This window comes from Cibotium barometz, chromosome 34, assembly GCF_041138505.1.
Source record: "Cibotium barometz isolate CiBa-2024 chromosome 34, ASM4113850v1, whole genome shotgun sequence".
In the NCBI taxonomy this organism is placed as follows: domain Eukaryota; kingdom Viridiplantae; phylum Streptophyta; class Polypodiopsida; order Cyatheales; family Cibotiaceae; genus Cibotium; species Cibotium barometz.
The window spans coordinates 22358170-22379562 of record NC_141079.1 but is presented as its reverse complement, the minus strand read 5'-3'; the positions used below and the strand labels follow the sequence as shown (position 1 = coordinate 22379562).

General features: G+C 46.8%; 1 protein-coding gene across 1 annotated transcript in view; it reads left to right on the top strand.

The window, feature by feature from the left end:
- The first annotated feature begins 3167 nt into the window (after window positions 1-3167).
- The window catches only part of EMB2016 (mRNA methyltransferase EMB2016), a 96401-nt gene continuing 78175 nt past the window's right edge, over window positions 3168-21393 (top strand). The window contains 1 exon segment of the mRNA XM_086773847.1: window positions 3168-3407. Coding sequence (XP_086629973.1) covers window positions 3333-3407 — 75 coding nt within the window. The 5' untranslated portion in view covers window positions 3168-3332.

Here is a 21393-nt window from a genome sequence, read left to right as displayed (position 1 = left end):
TATTGGTATATCCTCCAACATGTTGTTTAGATGAGGAAGATCCCATTTATCTTCTCCACCACATTGTTGTTTAGATGAGGAAGATCCCATTTATCTTCTCCACCACGTTGTTGTCTAAACATATTGTTTCTTTATAACATTGATCAAAAGAATCTAGATTTGAGACTATAATCAAGTTATTCGAAGTGTTTTTCTTCAATCCCATGAAGAAACATCTCTTTATTTGTACGTTATTAAGTTTCTCCCACCAATTCTCACATCGTGAGTTTAGGGTTGCTATATGCAAGGTGTAATACCATATGGTTTCCTCAAGTTTTTGTTCTATTATCTTGAGATCCCTTGCTTCACGCCACCTAGGGTCGCCTTGCCTTGAAAATTCCTAGATGAAGGCTAAAATTAACCTTTATCTCGTGCCTTAAGAATCAAAACTGTTCACTTGATTTTCCCTCTAAACACCAATTCAAGGCTTGAACCTTTGTGGGAAAATTGACGTTTCCAAATGTTAGAGTAGATATGTAGGTAGTAACACACACACGCACACACACAGAGAGAGAGAGAGAGAGAGAGAGAGAGAGAGAGAGAGAGAGAGAGAGAGAGAGAGAGAGAGAGAGAGAGAGAGAGAGAGAGAAGCACAACTATTAAAGTAGATTGATGAGAATGAGTGAAGGACAAGTGAAGTGACACGATAAGGTCACTCACACATACTCATAAGAGTGCGTACATATGCTTGAGGGAAAAAAAACCTCTTAAAGAGGGGAAAAGTTCCTTGACGCCATATTAGCCTACACATCTACCATATAAATAGCCACAAATCCCCCCTCTGGCGATGATGTGAACATGTACAAGGATCATGTGGCTGATCAATCCCGAAAGGGAAATAAGCCCAAAGCTTTGCAAAAACCTTTAAACTTCTCTTGGGAGAGAGCTTCGTGAACACACGGTTTGTTCAAACCATGTTATCCCTTGCACGTTATTGATGAACACAACCACTTTGTCTTCATCCTTTGACTCACATTTAAGCCTCACTTTCAATCATCCTGAGATCATAAAATTTGAGCCTTAAATGAACTTTTGAGTTAGTGATTTTATAACCAAAGATGCTTTCCAGCTTTGCCCATATCTCCTCTACCGTTGATTTGAAGTCAATATGGTGCACCAAAGAATTTGAAAGGCTCAGGCCGATCAAGGCAATAGCTCACTCATTGCATTGTCGCCATATCTTTTTTGGTAGAATGTCTCTTCAATCTTCTTTGTCGTCCAACATCTCCTTCTCGTGCATCAGCAAAAGTTGCATTTTGGTCTACCAAGTGGGAACCCCGGCACCAGAGAACGTGTCTATTCCTGGCACTATGAAAGGGCCATGATGTTGAAGTGGAGGCGGATTGTTAATGACTGTCCAAGGTTATATAACAGGTCATAGAAGTTGAGGGGAAGCAAAGCAAGGAAACACATAAGATGGTTTTGGTGTCATTTGTGAGAGAAGTCATGGCAATTTGCTTGGAAGTGACCCTTATTTAATGCATGCTTATCCACCATCCTAAGAGGTGGTTCACATGCAGACTTACACGTACACGCTACTACCCTTTTAAGGGGCTATTCACACAATGTTACACACATAGAAGCTCTGATTTATCCCAAGAAATCTACTATATGATAAGTAGACCTACCCATTGATCAAATGAAGCAAGCTAATCTAGTATAAGCTTAATAGACAAGAGAGAATTTTGTTCAAAGAGAGGATTTCTCTTTGTGATGATCGTGATCTCTCTTGTCTCCATCAAGATAGCTTCTTTATGAATGATTATAAGATGTTGTAATCCTCAACTGAAAGTGATGCATGTTTGAAAAGAGTATAAAAACAAAATCTATCAAGCAAGTGATTAAGAGAACCCAATGACATCTTTAAACTCTCTACTATGGTTATCGTTTTTACAAAGCAAGTCACGACTATTGTAAAGCAATTTGCAATATGGTAACGTAAATCAAACATAGGTGAGAAGAGCTTCAATATGGGTCCCAAATTTTATTTTGCATTAATTTGGTAAGAGGGAGATTGTTTGGTGTTGACGTGTGGCAATGGAGGGTTCGAAATATCTAAAAGAGGGGGAGACGTGCAAAGAGAGGGAGAGAGTGCCAAGAGGACGACATCTAAGAGAGAAAGAGATAGCACAAAGAGAGCTTGCCATGCTGTGCTCTTGGACTCCCTCTCTCCTAGACTCCCTCTCTCTCTCTCTCTCTCTCTCTCTCTCTCTCTCTCTCTCTCTCTCTCGTGTGTAGAGCTTTCCTCCTGGTCTCTCTTCGAGTCTCATGGGAGGTGGTGAATCATGATGCAAGCCATGGCTTTGTTTTTGACTAAAAAAAAGATAGGCTTTGAAACATAATATTTCATATGTTACGTTTCCTAGCCCTTTTTGTATTTCAAACAGAGATGCTATGGTCTTTAGCATAGATGCTTTGGCCAAATTGACATATATCCTTTTAAATATTTTTACCTCTTAACTCAAACAAGCATCATAATAACAGGGGCCTACAATGAGTTTAAAAAATTAATTAATGAGGGGAACCTTTGTGATGGTTTGTTGGATAACCTTTGTTAGTCTCCTATTAATTAATTTAATAAGGGGTTACAATGAGTTATTAGTTGGTGTCAGTGGAAACATTAGAAAGCAAAGGTTTTATCTGTGTTGTATATTCACTCTTTTTATATGTGTTGTATTAATTAAATGCCATTGATGTGGCATTTAATTAATACAATCCTATAACCTAAGTCTAGCCCCACCTACCCACCTCGCATGTCCTCCTCCTGCCCACTTACTCCAGGCCAGCACACCACCCCCTTCTCCCTTCACCATTTACTCTTGCCCCCTTCCCCCTTCCACCACTGCAGCAGAAGCAAGAATCCCTTGTCGCATCAAGCAGAGAGAGGAATCGCAGAGTAAGAACTCCTTGTTGCATCAGGCAGAGAGAGAAGTTTGCACAGATTAGCAATAAAATAAATAATTTTATGTTTGTTAAAATAAATAATTTTATGTATCCAAATGATTTTGGTGCCCTTTTCATATTAATTAATTAATTCAAAGAAACAAAACATTTTGGTGCCTGTTGGTGCCTTTTCATATTAATTAATTAATTCAAAGAAACAAAACATTTTGGTGCCTTATTTGTATAATTTTACATTTTTTCGAGTTGGGAACTTGTGACTTATTATTAGGAGCAGTGCGATAGCTTACAGGCAGGAAGAGCAGATAATTTTTTCTTTCGCTTTCTGTTGGCGATGTTCAGGAGCCCATCTCGCGAGTGGGACTGAAAACGGGCAAACAGAGCTTCTAGTTATGGTTCGTCCAAAGCCCTGTGTGCTCTTCGCACAGTCTTTCCTTCACCCTGGCCTTGCTGAGTACGTGGACGAGGTAAGCCCTCAACAAGGTTTTTTGTTCGTTCTGCTAATTTTTATTTCTGTTTTCGCCTTAAAATTCTAAAGATCATTTTTCTAGGGTGAAATCTTCGATCTTATTATTTTTTTTTCCCCTAGCTTAGAACTGCTATAATATATATATGGGGTTCTGCGCCCTTTTTGTGGCATATTTTAGACTGAAGTAAATAGCATTTGCAATTTACTTTGATCGTAGCCATGATGAAGACAATTTCAAGACACACCCTTTTTCACAAAATGTGTGCTTTTATGGGGAAGGATGTTTCATTGTGCCTGCCACACGAGTTGGATGCATCATTGTTATTTTGAGTGATCAAGGCAGATTTCAAATAAAGTCTGTCGCCAACGATGATTTGGGTGTTGGGTTCCTGATAGCTTGATGATGTTGTCCTCAGGTCCATCATGTGCTTCTCAGAAGTAGTCTTCATGTGCTCCATGGCACTGGTGAGATGTATTGAGCCTCTGTGTGATCTGATGGCTTACAAGCCTCGGCTCTAAGCATGTTGTCTGTGTTGCTTCGTTGGGCAAAAAGGGTTTTATTTAAGAGTCATACTATATTGGGCATTTGAACAAGAAGTGCTCCCATGTCAATTTCGCCAAAGTCGGAAAGCTGGCAAGTGCTGTGTGCTGCTTTGGAATGTGTTCCTTGTTTCCACTTCTCAAAGTTGCATGGGGTGATACCTTTCCTGTCTGGCACGTGCCACTGTTGGCTGGAATCTGGATAATACCATTCTTAGAACGGAAGTGCAACTTCTAATTTCTCTGATGTGCTTCCAAATTCCAATAGGCACCTGGAGGAGATCTCCTTGTATGCTTTGTTGGTTTCTTGTCTATCAAGTTGAAACATGGGAGCATCAGGGTTCGAGGAGAGAGATATATGTGCAAATAGCTCTTTGAGACCTAATCAAGGAGTACCTAGGTGCCTGTGCAAAAACAAAATGAATGAAATCCCGAGAAGCTAACATCTAACTAGTTTTGGGTGTGGCTGGTCCATTGAGTTCCTCTCGGTGATAAAACACCTCTTTAATGAAGGCGGTGATTTTAACAGTCCTCGGATCTTGTAAAGAGAGTGATCACCCCTCCCAAGGATGTCGGGCCAAGGAAGTGTGCTGCTAATTTGTGCATTCTAAAGAAGCATATCCTGTGGGTCGTTTGTAACTTGATCTGCCATGCCATGGCTTTGTCTTAACTCAAATAATGAGAGCCTAGTTGAGTGGCAGCATCAGTTGCGACTTGTGAGAATGGCATAATGTGTTATTTTTCCAGTTCGGCCATGAAGGGCTCTACCACCTCTTTTCTCAAAGGAGAGCTTATGTGTGAGATCTTATCTTCAACAGGACCAAGAGTGTGCTGCTGATTTCTGCACTCCAAAGAAGCATATTTTACTCGTCCTTAGTAACTTGATCTGCCATGCCATGGATTTATCTCATCGCACTTGGCTACACTGTCTTTGCCCCCATCCCAGCTCAAATCTTCAATAGGGCCTTATGTGGCTATTCATAAAGTAGGAGACCCCTTGGATCCAGATTCCAAATAATTACATAAACATTATGATTGGGCACACTTTGGCCAAGATTTATGGGGTCATTTTGGAGGCTAAGATTAACTCCTTGGTGGAGTGGCATGGATAGAGGGCCGCAAGTTAGGTTAGGAAGAATTACTATACACTGGCTCACATATTTGTTAGCAGTCATTTCCTGTCTGTACACTACACCAGGGCCTTTGTTGTGGGTGTGCCCGCCCATTTTTAGTGTTTCCCCATTTTTCCTCACTCTCCATGTATTTTCCCATTTTTGCCTAAGGTGTGGACAGTGGAGGGAAGTCGGCTATCTTCTGATGCTGGCCGACTGCTGGTGTGCTACCCGACCTGTTCAAGTGTCCTGGCAGGCTTCAGGCACTTGGCCGACTGGCTCCTTTGTTGGTCGTGAGCTGCCCCTTGGCTGGTTGTGAACTTGGGCTGCTGTTGGCCTGTTTTAGGCTGGCCGATCAGCAGCTTGGGGCCATATAACATGGCCCCTTGGCCCCCACACTTCCCACTTGTGTATTCTGGGATTTTTTTGAGTGTATATAGCAGAGTTACATAGCTTCTCTCTCTCTCTCTCTCTCTTTCATCTATGTTTTGCTCTCTAAGCAGTTGTCTTCATTTCCGCTGTGCATTCTGACATGGTATCAGAGCCCCAGGTGGCTTGAAGCTTGGAGACAGTGGGACGTCGAGGGTTTGTTGATTTGAGGTGTTGATTGGAGACCCTCCAACCCACCCTCCCTTCACAAGACCTTGTGAACCCTTGAGATGGTTGAGAAGCACATGAAGATCCCAAAACTCCCCACGTTCCCGGTGGACCGACAGTTGGGCGGGAACAACTACGGCATATGGAAGGTAATGATGGAGTCCGTTTTGGAGTCTTATGACTTGGCTAATTTCATTGTTGTTGGTGTTCCACGGCCGGAGTTGGAAGACGGGGAGTTACCCTTTATATGGAAGGAACGGGAGGCTCAGGCACAGTCATGGGATCGTGTCAATGCCCGCGTCCGTTCTTTCATCTTCCTAAATTGCACACCACAGGTGATCAATCACATAAAGCATATGATGTTGGCTAGAGGGATTTGGCAGCATTTGGCTTCTCTGTACAACAGGGTATCACCCATGAAGAGGATCTCCTTGGAAGTTCAGATGCGGGTGATGAATCCTGCAAAGTCGATGATGATGCAGGAGCACATCAACAAATTGCAGGCTCTTCAGCAGGAGGTTCTCCAGGCATGGAAAGAGATCGTCAGAGGATATGGCCATCACGTTGTTGTCCCATTTGCCCTTGCAGTACTCAACATTTTACTCTTTGATCACTAGTGGCAAGCTTAGCACCATCACGTGGGAGGAGCTTGTGCCAATGGTCTTGGACCAAGAAGAGCGATTTACGAACCCTCTATAGGGCGGAGGTTCCGAGGCCTTGACTGGCCAACGGTTGAAAGGTCGTAACAACAATAAGGGCAAAGGAAAGTCTTTGTCGGAGAAGTCTTTTGAGAAGAAGCCCGATTCAGACCGTGAGAAACTGAAGGTTGAATGGACTTGTAACGATTGTGGCGAGAAAGGCCACTATTGGAGGAAGTGTCCCAAGCAGAATAACGGGAAGAGTGCTGATTCTTCAGCTTCAGCTATAAAGACTCCAACCTTTGTGCACTTGGAGATTTTGGACAAAGATGCTTCATCTTCTTCGAGCGAGGAGGCAGTTGGCTTCATCGCCAGGGATACCCGGGAGTGGATTCTTGATAGTGGTGCTTCCAAGCACATGACTCCTTCTAGTGATTTCTTACAGGATCTTAAACGGCAGCCAGGTCGCATTTTCATTGGCGACAATTCCACCATACCGATTCACAGGGAGGGCCGGATGGAGATCATTCCCGATGGCAGAGGGGGGAAGCTTTTCTCTTGTGTTCGTTATGTCCTCGCACTTGGTTTTTATCTGATGTTAGTGAAAGAGTGCATAGAGCGGAAGCAAAGGGACACTAGAGTGTGCTGAATAGAGAGTGCAAGAGAGAGAGAGATATGGAGCAACTATGCTGAATATACTGAAGCAAAACAGTCCCAAGCAAGAGACACAAGTAGTCTCATAAGTGAGGGAGCAAAATATGTACAAGACTGAATGAAAAGTGAGAGGCCAGCCCCACCTATTTATAGGCGAGGAGAGCTGGCCGACTGGAGCTAAATAAGCTGGCCGACTGGAGCAGAGGAGCTGGCTGACTGGTAAAATACCAAATGGGCTGGGAAAAATCCGAGAAAAATATGAAAAAAAGGGGTGGCCAGCCCACAATCAAGGGCCATCCAAAAGGGACCAAAAGGACACCAGAAATGGGCAGAAACCGGGGATGAATGTGCTAACACCCCCTCTCAGCGTCAGATACTAAACATACTCCGAGAAGCCGAAGAAGTCGTCCTCTGTCAAAGACAAAAGAATGCAGCAACAACAGGTACCATGAAAGCTCCATAAGCAATCTCCACAGCAACTCACCTACAAAAGCAACAGAACAAGCTGCCAGGTACATTGCTCTTCTAGAAGAAAACAACCATGTAGGTTGCGTCGTGCTACTCCAAATATCGGTGCCAAACCCTAATGAAAATACAGTGTCACAAGAATCCCTAGAAGTCTGTAGCTCCAAGAAGATTAATACCCTCAAAAGAAAGAGTCCATTTGCTCCAACTGTATACCAAGAGTAGCCAAATGTTGTACAATAGCACCCTCCTCGAAGGTCGGCATCGCACTCAACTGCCCCCTTTGAAAACTGATGTCGGGACTCCACAAGCCCAACCAAATCCAAATCCCAATCCTTCAATCCCTGGAAGTACCACTGTGTCCTAGGCACGGTCACGGACACACCTGACCACAATCCAGAATCCTCACACAGAGTAAGGGAAAGAGGAACGTTCACTATAGTGGTACTTGAAGTAGTAGTAGCCTCCTCAATAGCATCACACAGCGTAGAAGCAGGCTCCTCCATAGAAGGCAAAGGGACCAGCAACACATCCTGGTCACTAGGTGTCGAAGAAAGAGTCGGAGGCGAAGCAATAGGAGACAAATCGCCCTCAGAAGCTGTGAGCAAAGATAGCCCACTGTCGTCCTCAAAAACATTACCAGAGATATCATTCTTGCAAGGAGAAGTATGCACAAAAACTGAAGGCAAGGCAATAGGAGAAACAAACTCCTCAGATGCAATGAGCAGAATTGGCCCACTATCCTTCGTTGCAGGAACATCTCCAACAGAAGTATCCACAAGATCACTGGCTGCATAGCACCCATAAGTAGAAAGCATTTGCCGATCACTGGCATCACCATACAGGTCACAAAGCAACTGCCACACATAGAAAGTAGAACCATCTTCAGGAGCATAGATGAAGTGTTGAAGAACCGAATCCTGACAATTCAAGAGGAGAAAGCCAAAGATCTGTCCGTCAGTCTTCCTCCAGCGACACACATCCTCCGTAGAGGCAAGGTCCGGCAAGCACCGATTCTTGTACGCGAGAAACTCCACCAAACCATACTCCCTGAGAATAGAAGTAACTTGCAACTTCCATGACTGAAAGTTACCACCATCCAACTTGTCTGCCTCATCTAGGAAATAACAAGAGAGTAAGAGGTTGGATAGCACCCGAAAATCCTCCTGTAGCAAAAAACGCAGAAGCTTCTGTCGACTGTACCTCCAACCTTGAGGCCACTAGAAGAGGGAAGCAAAAAATGCGGATTTGATATAGAGAGAAAAGGCAGCCACACAGGGCTTGGGAATATGCTGTAAGAGGGTGCAAGAGGGAAAGGCATCAACTAGGACTGTAGCTTGGGCTCTCCTCAAGAAAAAACGCACAATCTCAGAAGAAGAAGTGTCCTCCATAGGTACCAAGGGTGCCACCAAAGCCCGAAACACCACAAACCCGCTCTGCAAAAGGGAATGACCACCGGAGAGGAAAACGCAGCTAGAAAAGGGCTGCTGTCCTGAAAAAACAGGCCGCCCAAGTTCAAACTCCACGTGCAATGAAATACTGATCAGAAAATTACGTGATGGCTGCAAGCGATGAAGCCAAACTGAGGAGGAAGTGATTAGCAGATGCTGTCCAGAAAACGCAGCAACAAAGAGGCTGCAAATCTGAGAAAAACGCAGAGGAGAGGGTGCTGAAAATAGGGCTGAATCTGGGGCAGCAGAGGAGTCGCTGAACCCAGAGTGATGATACCATGAAAGAGTGCACAGAGTGGAATCAAAGGGGCACTAGAGTGTGCTGAATAGAGAGTGCAAGAGAGAGAGAGAGGTATGGAGCAACTATGCTGAATATACTGAAGCAAAACAGTCCCAAGCAAGAGACACAAGGAGTCTCATAAGTGAGGGAGCAAAATATGTACAAGACTGAATGAAAAGTGAGAGGCCAGCCCCACCTATTTATAGGTGAGGAGAGCTGGCCGATTGGAGCTAAATAAGCTGGCTGACTGGAGTAGAGGAGCTGGCCGACTGGTAAAATACCAAATGGGCTTGGAAAAATCCGAGAAAAATATGAAAAAAAGGGGTGGCCAGCCCACAATCAAGGGCCATGCAAAAGGGACCAAAAGGACACCAGAAATGGGCAAAAACTGGGGATGAATGTACTAACAGTTAGTGCATGAGGTTTGCAAGACTGGCTTTCGAGTGGAGTTTGAGGAGCATTCTGTTGCTCTACAGGGCAGAGAGAGAGAGGCCAGGTTGTTTGGGTAGGCGGAGCGGATAACTGTATATACAAACTCTTAGCACTCTCCTCTCTTACAGGGCTTGGTGACTTGTGGCACTTTCGGTTTGGCCACTTGAATGTGGATGCGCTACGGCGAGCTTTCCGTGACCAGATGGTGGTTGGCTTGCCAGATGTTGGCAATAGGTAGGGGCGCTGTAGTTCTTGCATTCGTGGTAAGTAGCACACGGAATCTTTTCTGAAGCAGGCTTCCAGGCGGGCTTCGAAACCTTTGGAGTTGGTACACACTGACTTGTGGACCTATGCAGACGCCATCCTTGGGAGGTTCTTTGTATTTTATGCTGCTGCTTGATGATTGTAGCAGATTCACTTAGGTTTATTTCCTTTCCCAGAAGAACAAAGCTTTTGCTCGGTTCAAGGAGTGGCATGTGATGGTGCAGAAAGAGTCTGGCTTGCAGATAAAGACTCTTCGGGCTGACAAAGGAGGAGAGTTTTCTTCCAATGCATTTGTGCGGAACATGGCATCAGGCGGGAGCTGGCCAATACAGGTTCGCCTTCAGAGAATGGAGTAGTTGAGTGTAAGAATAGGACTGTGGTGGAGATGGCGAGGACGTTGGAGCATCGCGATCTTCCTCGTCCACTTTGGGGAGAGGCTGTGGCTACGGTAGTCCATATCCTCAACTGTTCTCCGGTGACTTAAGTACCGAACATGACTCCCTTTGAGGCGTATTTTGGCAGGAAACCAGATGTCTCCCATTTCTGTGTGTTTGGGAGTCATGCATATGTTCATATTCCAAAGAAGCAGAGGGGGAAGCTTGACTCAAAGTCCCATAAGCTTTTTTTTGTGGAATATAACTCTCTTTCCAAAGGATACAGGCTGTATGACCTGGAGCGGAACGAGGTTGTCGTCTACAGAGATGTGGTTTTGGATGAGCATGTTCCAGCTTCCACTGGTGATGAGCTGCCACTTCTTGGAGACCTAGATGTTTCTAATGATGATTCCCAGTCGATTGTTCTAGCTAGACAGCCTCAGTCAGTTGAGGAGGTTGAGCCCGCGGTTGGAGATGAGCCCACGCAGCAACAGGAGGCTCTACGTTCTGTTCGAGTATCTAGGTGGTTGTTAGATACCCTTTGGGAGTTCGGTGTTACGGAGCTTCCCTTTGAATGGACCATAGAGGACGGACCTCGAAGATCGCATAGAGTTCGTGACAAAAGTCATTCAGTGGAGCTCTTATAGGTAAACTATGCTTTGATGTCTCGTATCATGCGGGACAAAGAGCCCACTTCCGTCAAGGAAGCCCTTGCACAGGATACTTGGAGAAAAGCCATGTAGGTGGAATTGGATGCCATAGAGAAGAATAAAACTTGGGGAGTTGGTTCTGAGGCCGTCAAAACGGTCAGTCATTGGTGTCAAGTGGGTCTTCAAGACCAAGTATATGTCAGATGGGTCGGTGGACAAACACAAAGCCAGACTTGTGGCTAAGGGTTATGCTCAGTGGCTTGGCATTGACTATGAGGATACCTTTGCACCGACAGCGAGGATGACCACGATTTGGACTGTTCTTGCCCTTGCTTCTTCTCAGCGGTGGCCCGTATATCAGATGGATGTGAAATCCGCGTTCCTTAATGGTGACCTGCAGAAGGAGGTGTATGTTGAGCAGCCTCCAGGCTTCGAGGTTCCAAGATCAAAGGGGATGGTTTATAGGTTGCGGAAGGCCTTGTATGGTCTTAAGCAAGCTCCTAGGGCTTGGAATCAGAAGATTGATTCCTTCTTTCTACGGACTGGATTTCAGAGATCAGTTGTTGCAGATCCTAACTTGTGTCTCTTTCGGGAACGCGGCATGGTCATGTTGATCATCCTTTATGTGGATGACCTCATTCTCATTGGCGGTCATGTGGAACACATTGCAGTGACGAAGGCTGCCTTGTCAAAGGAGTTTGAGATGATCGCTCTAGGCGTACTCCACTTCTTCTTGGGATTGGAGAGCTGGTAGACCCAGAGGGGGTTCTTTGTCTCTTAGCAGCGGTATGTCCATGAGTTGCTTGAGGCCTTTGGGATGGAGAACTGCAAGCCTATCACATCACTGATGGACCTGTACACGAAGCTTACAGTGAATGATCCTTGTGAGCTGGTTGATGCCTCTTTGTATCGGAAGCTAGTTGGTTCATTGATCTGGTGCTGAACACCAGATTGGACTTGAGCTTTTCTGTGGGGTTGTTGAGCTTGTTTATGCAGATGCTGTTGAAGTCTCATTGGGACGCAGGATTGCGGATCTTGCGGTATCTATAGGGTATGAAGGATCTTGGACTCTTCTACGACAATGGAGCTCGTTTATGCACATGTTCGTTTATGCAGATGCTGTTGAAGTCTCATTGGGACGTAGGATTGCGGATCTTGCGGTATCTGTAGGGTATGAAGGATCTTGGACTCTTCTACGACAATTGAGGTGAAACAAAGGACCGAGTTCGACTCCAAGGTTGGAGTGACTCAGATTGGGGAGGAGATCCAAACACGAGGAGATCTACATCAGGCTACAATTTTACCCTCGGCTCAGGAGCTGTTTCATGGAGCGGCAAGAGGCAGCCGACTATTGCCTTGTCGTCTATAGAGGCAGAGTGCCGGGCTACTTGTGTTGCTGCTTGCGAGGTTGTGTGACTGCGAAGGTTGCTTGGCGAGATTGGGTTTCCACAAAAGGAGCCCACGGTCATCCAGTGCGATAACCAGAGCTGGATCGCTATTGCTCGGATTCCATGCGCAGACCAAGCACATAGAGATACAATATCACTTTGTTTGTGAGAAGATCTTGGTTGGTGACATCTTGCTTCTTTATTGTTCGACGGAGGACAATGTGGCAGACCTCTTCACGAAGTCTCTACCTCAGGCTATGCTCCGGCGGCACTCCGGCTCACTGGGGTTGGTTCCACATCTAGGAGCTGAGAGGGGGTGTTAGCAGTCATCTCGTGTCTGTACACTACACCAAGGCCTCTGGTGTGGGTATGCCTGCCTGTTTTTAGTGTTTCCCATTTTTCTTCACTCTCCATGTATTTTTCCATTTTTGCCTGAGGTGTGGAGGGCAGTCGGCTGTCTTCTGATGCTGGCCGACTGCTGATGTGCTACCCGACGTGTTCAGGCGTCCTGGCCGACTTCAGGCACCAGCCCCTTTGCTGGTCGTGAGCTGCCCCTTGGCTGGTCGTGAGCTTGATCTCACTGTGACCCCAATATCTATATTCACACTGATCAGGGGATGCTTTGCTACCTAGTGCTGTATGTCGATGACCTCATTATTTCTGGTTCACATCAAGCCAAAATGGCTGATATCATGGCACAGCTTAGACGAACTTTTGAGATGATTGATCTTGGTCTTCTCTCATATTTCCTTGGCATGGAGGTGGTCCAACATCCTGATGGTATTTTTGTGTCTCAACAGAAGCACTGTTTCCAACTCATTACTTTCTAATTTCCTGATGGTGCTATCGATCCCACCATCAAACTATCAAAGGAAGTGGACTCACCTCCACATGAAGAGCGAGCCTACCGCCAAGTGGTTGGGTCACAAGTTCTCGTCGTGATATCTCCTATTGCACATCCATTTTAAGTCAGTATTTCAATGCTCCTAAGGGGCCACATTGGAGTTCAGCAATGAGGGTTGTTCGCTATCTAGCATGTACCTTTTTGTATGGACTTCACTATAGTCGTGGGATCACCCTGCGTGGTTACACAGACTCCGACTGGGCTGGTGATTTCAATTCCCGATGTTCTCATGGTGGTTATCTGTACTTCCTCGGATCTGCCCCTCTCTTGGTCTAGCAAAAAGCAGGAAACTGTTGTAGGTTCTTCCGCTGAAGCCGAATACCAGGCCCTCTACGACGCCACCACTGAGGCTATGTATCTTCGTCATCTTCTTACGGAGAGGCGCGTCCCCGTTGACACTGCTTCTATCACCTTCGTCGACAATTAGAGTGCGATTGCCCTTGCTGGCAATCCCATTTTTTCTAACCGTTCCAAGCATGTGGGTGTCCATTTTCATTTTACCAGGGAACAGGTTGAGCTTGGTACCATCTGACTCTAGAACATTCCTACGGTGGACAACCATGCAAACATCCTTACGATGTCCGTCAACCGCCCCATTCTCGAGTGTCTTTGCGATTGGATCGGCATTGGTCCACCACCATCATCCTCCGCACATTGAGAGGGGGATCTTCCTCTCCTTTCACATTTTTTATCATCTTTGTATTGGGCACATGAGTCAGTGAAAACTCCATGAGGGCATGGCTCATGTGAAAACCCACTGCATTGCATTTTTTTCCATCTTGCATTCCCTATGCATAGCATTATGTTTTTGTGTTTGGGGCGCATGTATGAATGAAAACCCAAAAATGGGCGTTCATGCATGTGAAAACCTCTTGCATTGTGGCATTCTTCCAGTACCTCCCAAACTCAGAAGCCTCTACTCCGGTCTCAAATCACATGGTCCTCATCTTCGACAACCAAAGTTGTTTTCCCCTCATCTTCTCTCATGATCCCTTTTTGGTCTGAGAGGGGGTGTTTGTAAATATACCCAAAAGGGTATTTTACCCAGCCCAAAAAGGGCTATTTGGTCATTTGACTTCACTTTATCTGCTGGCCGACAGCCTCTGCTGACCGACTAGCACCCTTCCTTTCTATATAAATATGAGGCGCATCTTTATTCAACACAACAGACAAGAGCACCTTCTCTACTAGTCGCCAACATCTGGGCCCCCATCAGCGCGCAATCTGCCTTCTCTGCTGCTGGTGCAGGCCGCCTACCGATAGGTGCAAGCTGCCATCTCTGCTGCTGGCGAAGGTCGCCTACGACTGGTGCAAACTACCTCTCTCTTCTGCTTGACTCATCGCCTACATCAGGGCTGTCTACAACGTTTCTCCATCGCCTACATCATCGTGTTCTGCGTTTGTCATCGCCTACATCAGGGCTGATCTCAACGTTTTCACCATCAGGTATAGTTCTGTGTTTGTCTTCAGCACACCATCAGGCTGACTTCAGCGTTTCTTCATAAGGAGTACTTCAGCGTCTACATCAGCCTTACATCAGGGATATATTGGCGCTTACATCAGGCTTACTACGGCACTGTTATCTGCATTTATGGGACAGCAGCCGCCTCTACTCCTTCGGAGTCTCATATAGAGTTCCTGTACTGGATTTCATCATTTATATATACATCCCCATTGCATGCTGTGTGATTTGCTTTGATCTCTCGTATATTCGGTCCTTTGGTCTCTTTTGCCCTCATAGTCTCCTTCCCGAGAGTTGCCTACAGGACCTTCGGAGGCAAACAGGTCACATCTTTATTGGTGACAAGTTCACTATCCCGATTCAGAGTGAGGGTAGGTTGGAGATCGTTCTCGATGGCAGAGGGGGGAAGCATTCCTTCCCGGTTCTTTATGTCCCATCTCTTGGTTTTCATCTTTTGCCAATGCATGAGGTTTGCAAGACTGGCATGTAGGTTGAGTTTGATGAGCATTCAGTTGCTATCCAGGACAAAGCAACGGGCGAGGTTGTTTGGGAAGGCGGAGTGGAGAAAGGGATTTACAAACTCTCAGCACTCTCTTCTCTTATAGGAACTCAGCTTGGCATTTTTGTTTTGGCCACTTGAATGTGGACGCGTTGTGGCAGGGTTTCTAGGAGCAAATGGTGGATGGCTTGCTAGATGTTGGCAGTAGACAGGGACATTGCAGTTTTTGCATTCATGGGAAGCAGCACAGGGAGTCTTTTCCAAAGCAGGCTACCAAGCGGGCTTCGAAACCACTGGAGTTGGTTCACACTGATTTATGTGGGCTTATGCAGACCCCATCTTCAGGAGGAGCCTTGTATTTCATGTTGATTGTGGATGATTGTAGCAGGTTTACATGGGTGTACTCTCTACCACATAAGGACCAAGCCTTTGCTCGGTTCAAGGACTGCTATGCTTTGGTGGAAAAGGAGTTTGGATTGCAGGTGAAGTTTGTTCGGGCTGACAAAGGAGGGGAATTCTCTTCCAATGCTTTTGTGTGGAGAATGGCATCAAGCGGGAGTTGGCCAATACTGGGTCCCCTTCAGAGAATGGAGTGGTTGAACGAAAGAACCAGACTGTGATGGAGATGGTGAGGACGATGTTGGAGCATTGCGACCTTCCTCGGGGAGAGGCTGTGGCTACGACCGTTCATATCCTCAACCGATCTCCGATGATTGCAGTGCCTAAGGTGACTCCATTTGAGGCTTATTTTGGCAAGAAACTAGATGCGTCCCATTTCCGTGTTTTTGGGAGTGATGCCTATGTTCACATTCCGAAGAAGTAGAGGGGGAAGCTTGACTCCAAGTCCGAGAAGCTTGTTTTTGTGGGATAGAACTCTCTTTTCAAAGGCTACAGGCTATATGACCCAGAGCGGAATAAGATTGTTGTCAGCAGAGATCTTGTCTTTGATAAGCATGTTACAGCTTCCACTGTCGAGGAGCCACCGCTTCTTGGAGAGCGAGATGAGTATGAGGATGAGTCTAGGGCTATTGTTCCAACTAGCTAGCCTCAGTCAGTAGGAGAGGTTGATCCCGAGGTTGGAGATTTGCCATGTAGCAGTAGGCGGCTCTGCGTTCTGTTTAGGTACTGAAGTGGTTGTTGGATACCATTCGGGTGTCTGGTGTGACGAAGTATCCCTCCGAGTGGACCATGGAGGATGGACCTTGAAGATCGCACAGAGTTTGTGACAAAAGTCAGTCAGCGGAGCATTTACAGGTAAATTATGCCTTGATGTTTTGTATCATTTAGGACAAGGAGCCTACTTCAGTTAAGGAAGCTCTGTCCCAGGAGACTTGGAGAAAAGCCATGCAAGTGGAACTTGAGGCCATAAAGAAGAATCCCCATCTTACGTTCTGACGAGGACAAGAGGTACTTCTCTGACATTCTGCATATTCCAGATTTGGCTTTTAACCTTTTGTCAGTGAGTGCTCTTACAGCTCAGGGTGCGGAGGTGATCTTTTCTCGTTATGAGATTACCATTCGTGATAAGGCGACTGGTAGCATCTTGGCTCAGGGAGTCCACGATAGTGGCCTCTACAAATTGACCGCTCTGCTTTCTTCTGGTGCTTCTTCTGCTCTTTGGCATGCTCGGTTTGGCCATTTGAGCTATGAGCTTCTGCAGCGAGCTTCGAAGGATGGGTTGGTTGATGGATTACCGACCATCAAGGCTCCATCTTTTGCTTGTTCCTCTTGTTTACAGGGGAAGCAACACCGAGCCGCCTTTCCGAAGGAGGCGACACATAGATCTTCGACATCACTTGCTCTCATTCATGCAGACTTATGTGGTCCTATGAGTACCGCGTCTTTGAGTAAGGCGTGTACATGCTCGTGATGGTGGATGATTTTACCAGATATACTTGGGTTTTCTTTCTGAAGACCAAGGATGAGACTTTTCATCACTTCTGTGATTGGAAAGCCGAGGTGGAAAAAGAGACCGGTCACTCGGTCAAGGCTCCTAGGACCGATGGAGGAGGTGAGTTTACATCCCAGGAGTTTCAGCAATATTGCAAGACACATGGCATTCGGAGACTGCTTACTACAACATATACTCCATCACAGAATGGAGTTACCGAGAGGAAGAACAGGACCATTATGGAGATGGCCCGTGCTATGCTTGAGCATTCTTCATTACCTCGACGTTTCTGGGCTGAGGCGGCTTCCACTGCTGTCTACATTCAGAATAGGTCTCCTACTGTTGCTCTTCCCAACAAAACTCCATATGAGGCTTTCCATGGTGAGAAGCCCTCCGTTGTTCATTTCCGGATGTTTGGATGTACCGCGTATATTCATGTGCCTAAGGAGCACCGCTCCAAGTTGGACTCGAAGTCTCAGCGCATGACTTTTCTCGGATACAGCACTGTGTCCAAGGCATATCGTCTTTGTGATCCTCAAGCCGGTAAAGTTGTTGTGAGCCATGATGTGGTGTTCGACGAGACTCCTATATCTTTAGAGGGGGGTGGTGAGCTTCTTCTTCCTGCACCTCCTCCTCCTCCTCCTCCTGCTCCCGCTGTTATTGTTACACCTCCAGCTAAGGATTCTCAGTCAGATGATGATGACCCTGCTCCTCCTCCGGCGAGTTCGAGCAGATCTGTACCTGGTTGGTATTATCAGACAGTTCGTGACTCTGGGTTACGTGAGCTTCCTTCTGCTCCTCCGCTTGGTTCTCTTCGGCGTTCTTCCAGATGCTCTTATGTCTACAATCATTAATGGTCCTTTTGATCCCACTTCTGTAGACGAGGCTCTTTCACATGAGTCTTGGCGTCATGCTATGTAGACAGAGCTGGATGCTATCGAATGGAATGGCACTTGGATTTTGGTGCCTCGGCCTCTGCAGCGTAAGGTGATTGGTGTGCGTTGGATTTTCAAATCAAAGTTCCGAGCTGATGGCAACTTGGACAAGCACAAGGCGAGGTTGGTTGCCAAGGGTTATGGTCAGCGCCCTGGTGTCGACTTCGATGACACCTTCGCTCCGACGGCCCGGATGACTACCATTCGCACCGTTCTTGCACTTGCAGGACATCATAGATGGCCCGTTTTCCAGATGGACGTCAAGTCGGCTTTCTTGAATGGAGAGCTTACACAGGGGGTTTATATTGATCAGCCGCCAAGATTTGTTGTTCCGGGCAAACAGGATCATGTGTACCGGCTGAAGAAGGCTTTATATGGTCTAAAGTAGGCTTCGCGGGCTTGGTACCAGCGGATTGATGAGTTCTTTCAGAAGCTCGGCCTGCGCCGTTCTCATGCAGATTCGAACCTTTATATCCTCATGGAGAGGGGGTTGATTGTTATCATTGTGGTCTATGTTGATGACCTCATCTTTACAGGTTCTTATTCTGTGCAGATCTGTTCTGTTATGGATGCTTTGGAGACAGAGTTTGAGATGACGGATCTGGGCCTCTTGCATTATTTTCTTGGCTTTGAGATTTGGCAGACCTCGAAGGGCATTTTCTTCTCTCAGCAGAAGTACACTCGGGAGATTCTCGACAGATTTCAGATGACTGGGTGCAAACCAGTAACTTCTCCTATGGATATTGGTGAGAAGCTTTCTTCACTTGATGCTTCTCTAGGGACTGATCAGGAACAGTATCGGGTTCTCGTCGGTTGTTTGGTATGGTTGACCTACTCCCGATTGGACATATGCTTCACAGTCAGTTTATTGAGTTCCTTCTCATCCAAACCCCGTCAGCAGCATTGGCGGTGTGCTCTCAGAGTTCTTCGGTACTTGCGTGGCGCTCTGGATTTTGGCATCTTTTATGGCCAAGGACGCACTCTTGTTGGATGGTCTGACTCAGACTGGGCTGGAGATCCAAATACACGGCGTTCGACCACTGGTTGTGTTTTTTCACTTGGGTCCGGAGCCATTTCTTGGAGCAGTAAAAAGCAGCCTACTGTGGCGCTTTCCTCTACTGAGGTGGCGGAGTACCGTGCAGTTTGTTATGCTGCATGTGAGGTGATATGGTTGCGGAGATTATTGGAGGAGCTCGGCTGTCCTCCTACCGGTTCTACTCTTCTTTGGTGTGACAATCAGAGTTGCATCGCCATCGCCAAGAACCCTGTGTTTCATGCTCGTACGAAATACATTGAGATTCAGTATCACTATGTTCGTGAACGGGTTCTTGCTGGAGATTTGCGTTTGGAGTATTGTCCTTCCGCGGAGAATGCTGCAGATTTGTTCACCAAGCCGGTTTCTCAGGCTTCCTTGGCTCCTCATCTTCGGATTCTCGGAGTTTGTTCAGCATCTGGTGTTGAGAGGGGGTGTTAGCACTTTCATCCCTAGTTTTTGCTCCTTTATGGTGCCCATTTGGTCCCCTTTTGTATGGCCCTTGCTTGTGGGCTGGCCACCCCTTTTTTACTATTTTTTTGGGATTTTTCCTAGCCATTCTGGCATTTTTCCAGTCGGCCATGTCCAACAGCTCCAGTCGGCCTGTTTATGAGCTCTAGTCGGCCAGCACTTCCCCACTATAAATAGTGGGTGCTGGCCTCTCATTTCTCATATTCAGTCTTGTACATATTTGCTCCCTCACTTATGAGACTAACACTGTCTCTTGCTTGGGATTGTTTTGGTTCAGTATATTCAGCATAGTTTGCTCCATATCTCTCTCTCTCTCTTGCACTCTCTCTTTAGCACATTCTAGTGCCACTCTGCTTCTGCTCTGTGCACTCTTTCAATTTCCCCCTAGTTGCTGTCTTGGGGGCCTGAGCAAGGGTGGGTGTGTGTGTGCGCGGGGGGTGGGGGTGGGGTGGGAACAGGCAAGGGGCAGATTGTATCCTGATAGCAGAGAGAAAGAAAGAAAGAAGAAAGAAAGATATATTAAGCGTCTACTAAAGACCCAATGGGCCTATGAGACCAAAGTGGTACAATAATGTCCATGGCATATCTCATCATGGAATGGAAAATAAAACAGAATGAAAACATAAATATAGCTATCTCATTAGGGTGATACAAAACTGTCCATGGATACTTGTCATGGAAAACTAAGAACATGAAAACATGGGAGCAACATCAGCTCCGAGTAGATGGTATACCACTCTCCAAAATGTCAAGCATGGGGTTGACGAGTATGGCCGAGAGGTCTCCCTCAGCTATGTCATGTGGAAAGGTTGCTCGATGGCGGTGGAGCATGTCCTGGATCTGGAGCTGATGAGGTGATCGTGGCCAACGGGGGGGTCGAGGGCATCGGGCATTTTGGAGTGCAGAGGCTCAATCCGAGGTAACTCCTCTCGGGCGAGGTAGGTCCAGAGTAGCTCGTGGAGGGTCCACAAGATCCACTATGTCGGTTTCCTCCACCTCCTGGGTTCGGAAGAAACTGGTGATGGTTGGCTGCTGAGGGAGGGGGCGGGGTGGCTGGGGCCTGTGTCTCAAGGTGTCCCTGTGTCTGCGGAGCTCAAGCAGGAAGAGGCCCAGGCAACGCTGGTCGTGGAAGTCAATGATCCTGGAGAGTGGACCGAATCCCTCATGAAATAGATAGTGAAACCTCCCGCGGATGTCATAGTATACTGGCAGCGGCATATGTAATGCTCCTCCGTCTCAACCTCTGTGTGGCATAGACGGCAGATCCTCTCCTCTCTGGGTGTCCGTACGAGCTTCCCGGCTCTGAAGATGCGCTCAGCTCTACTTGTCTCCACTCTAAGGCGGTGTGAAGAAACCTGTATATGGCCAATCGCAATCCGCATGGCATGGGACATGTGAACACTCAAGTAGCCTGGCTGCTGGATGAATCCATCCTCAGTGAGTGTGAGGAAGTGGTCTCTGTAAAAGTGCATCTTCGTGGGGAGCTCCGGGGGTGTGATCCATGTGCAATGTGTGTAGAGGCTAAGAAGATCTGACCGGATAACCTGGTTGGTATTCTCGTGAGACAACTGGAAAAAAGGGGAGTCCAAACTGTACTGAAGGGGGGGTAGGCGGTCCATGCAGAGCGCGTATACTGAGAACCAAGTGGAAACCAGTGCATACCATACTCCAGAGTGCCCCTCAAGTGCTAGCTGTTTGGAGGACTCCAGGGCAAGCCTCAGGTACCTGTGGGGATCCATGTGACTGATGCGATGAAGGTATGTGACTGTCTGGAAGAGTGCCTCCCACTACCATCGGGGCTGCAGCGAACTCTGCCTGGATAATCTGGTGTGGGACTGATGGTTTGCTGCGGATCATACGGGAGAACATCATGACCTGGGGCCTCTCAACTCGTTGCCAATCCTCATCGGATAAATGTGGCCCCCAGAAAGCTGCTCCATACAT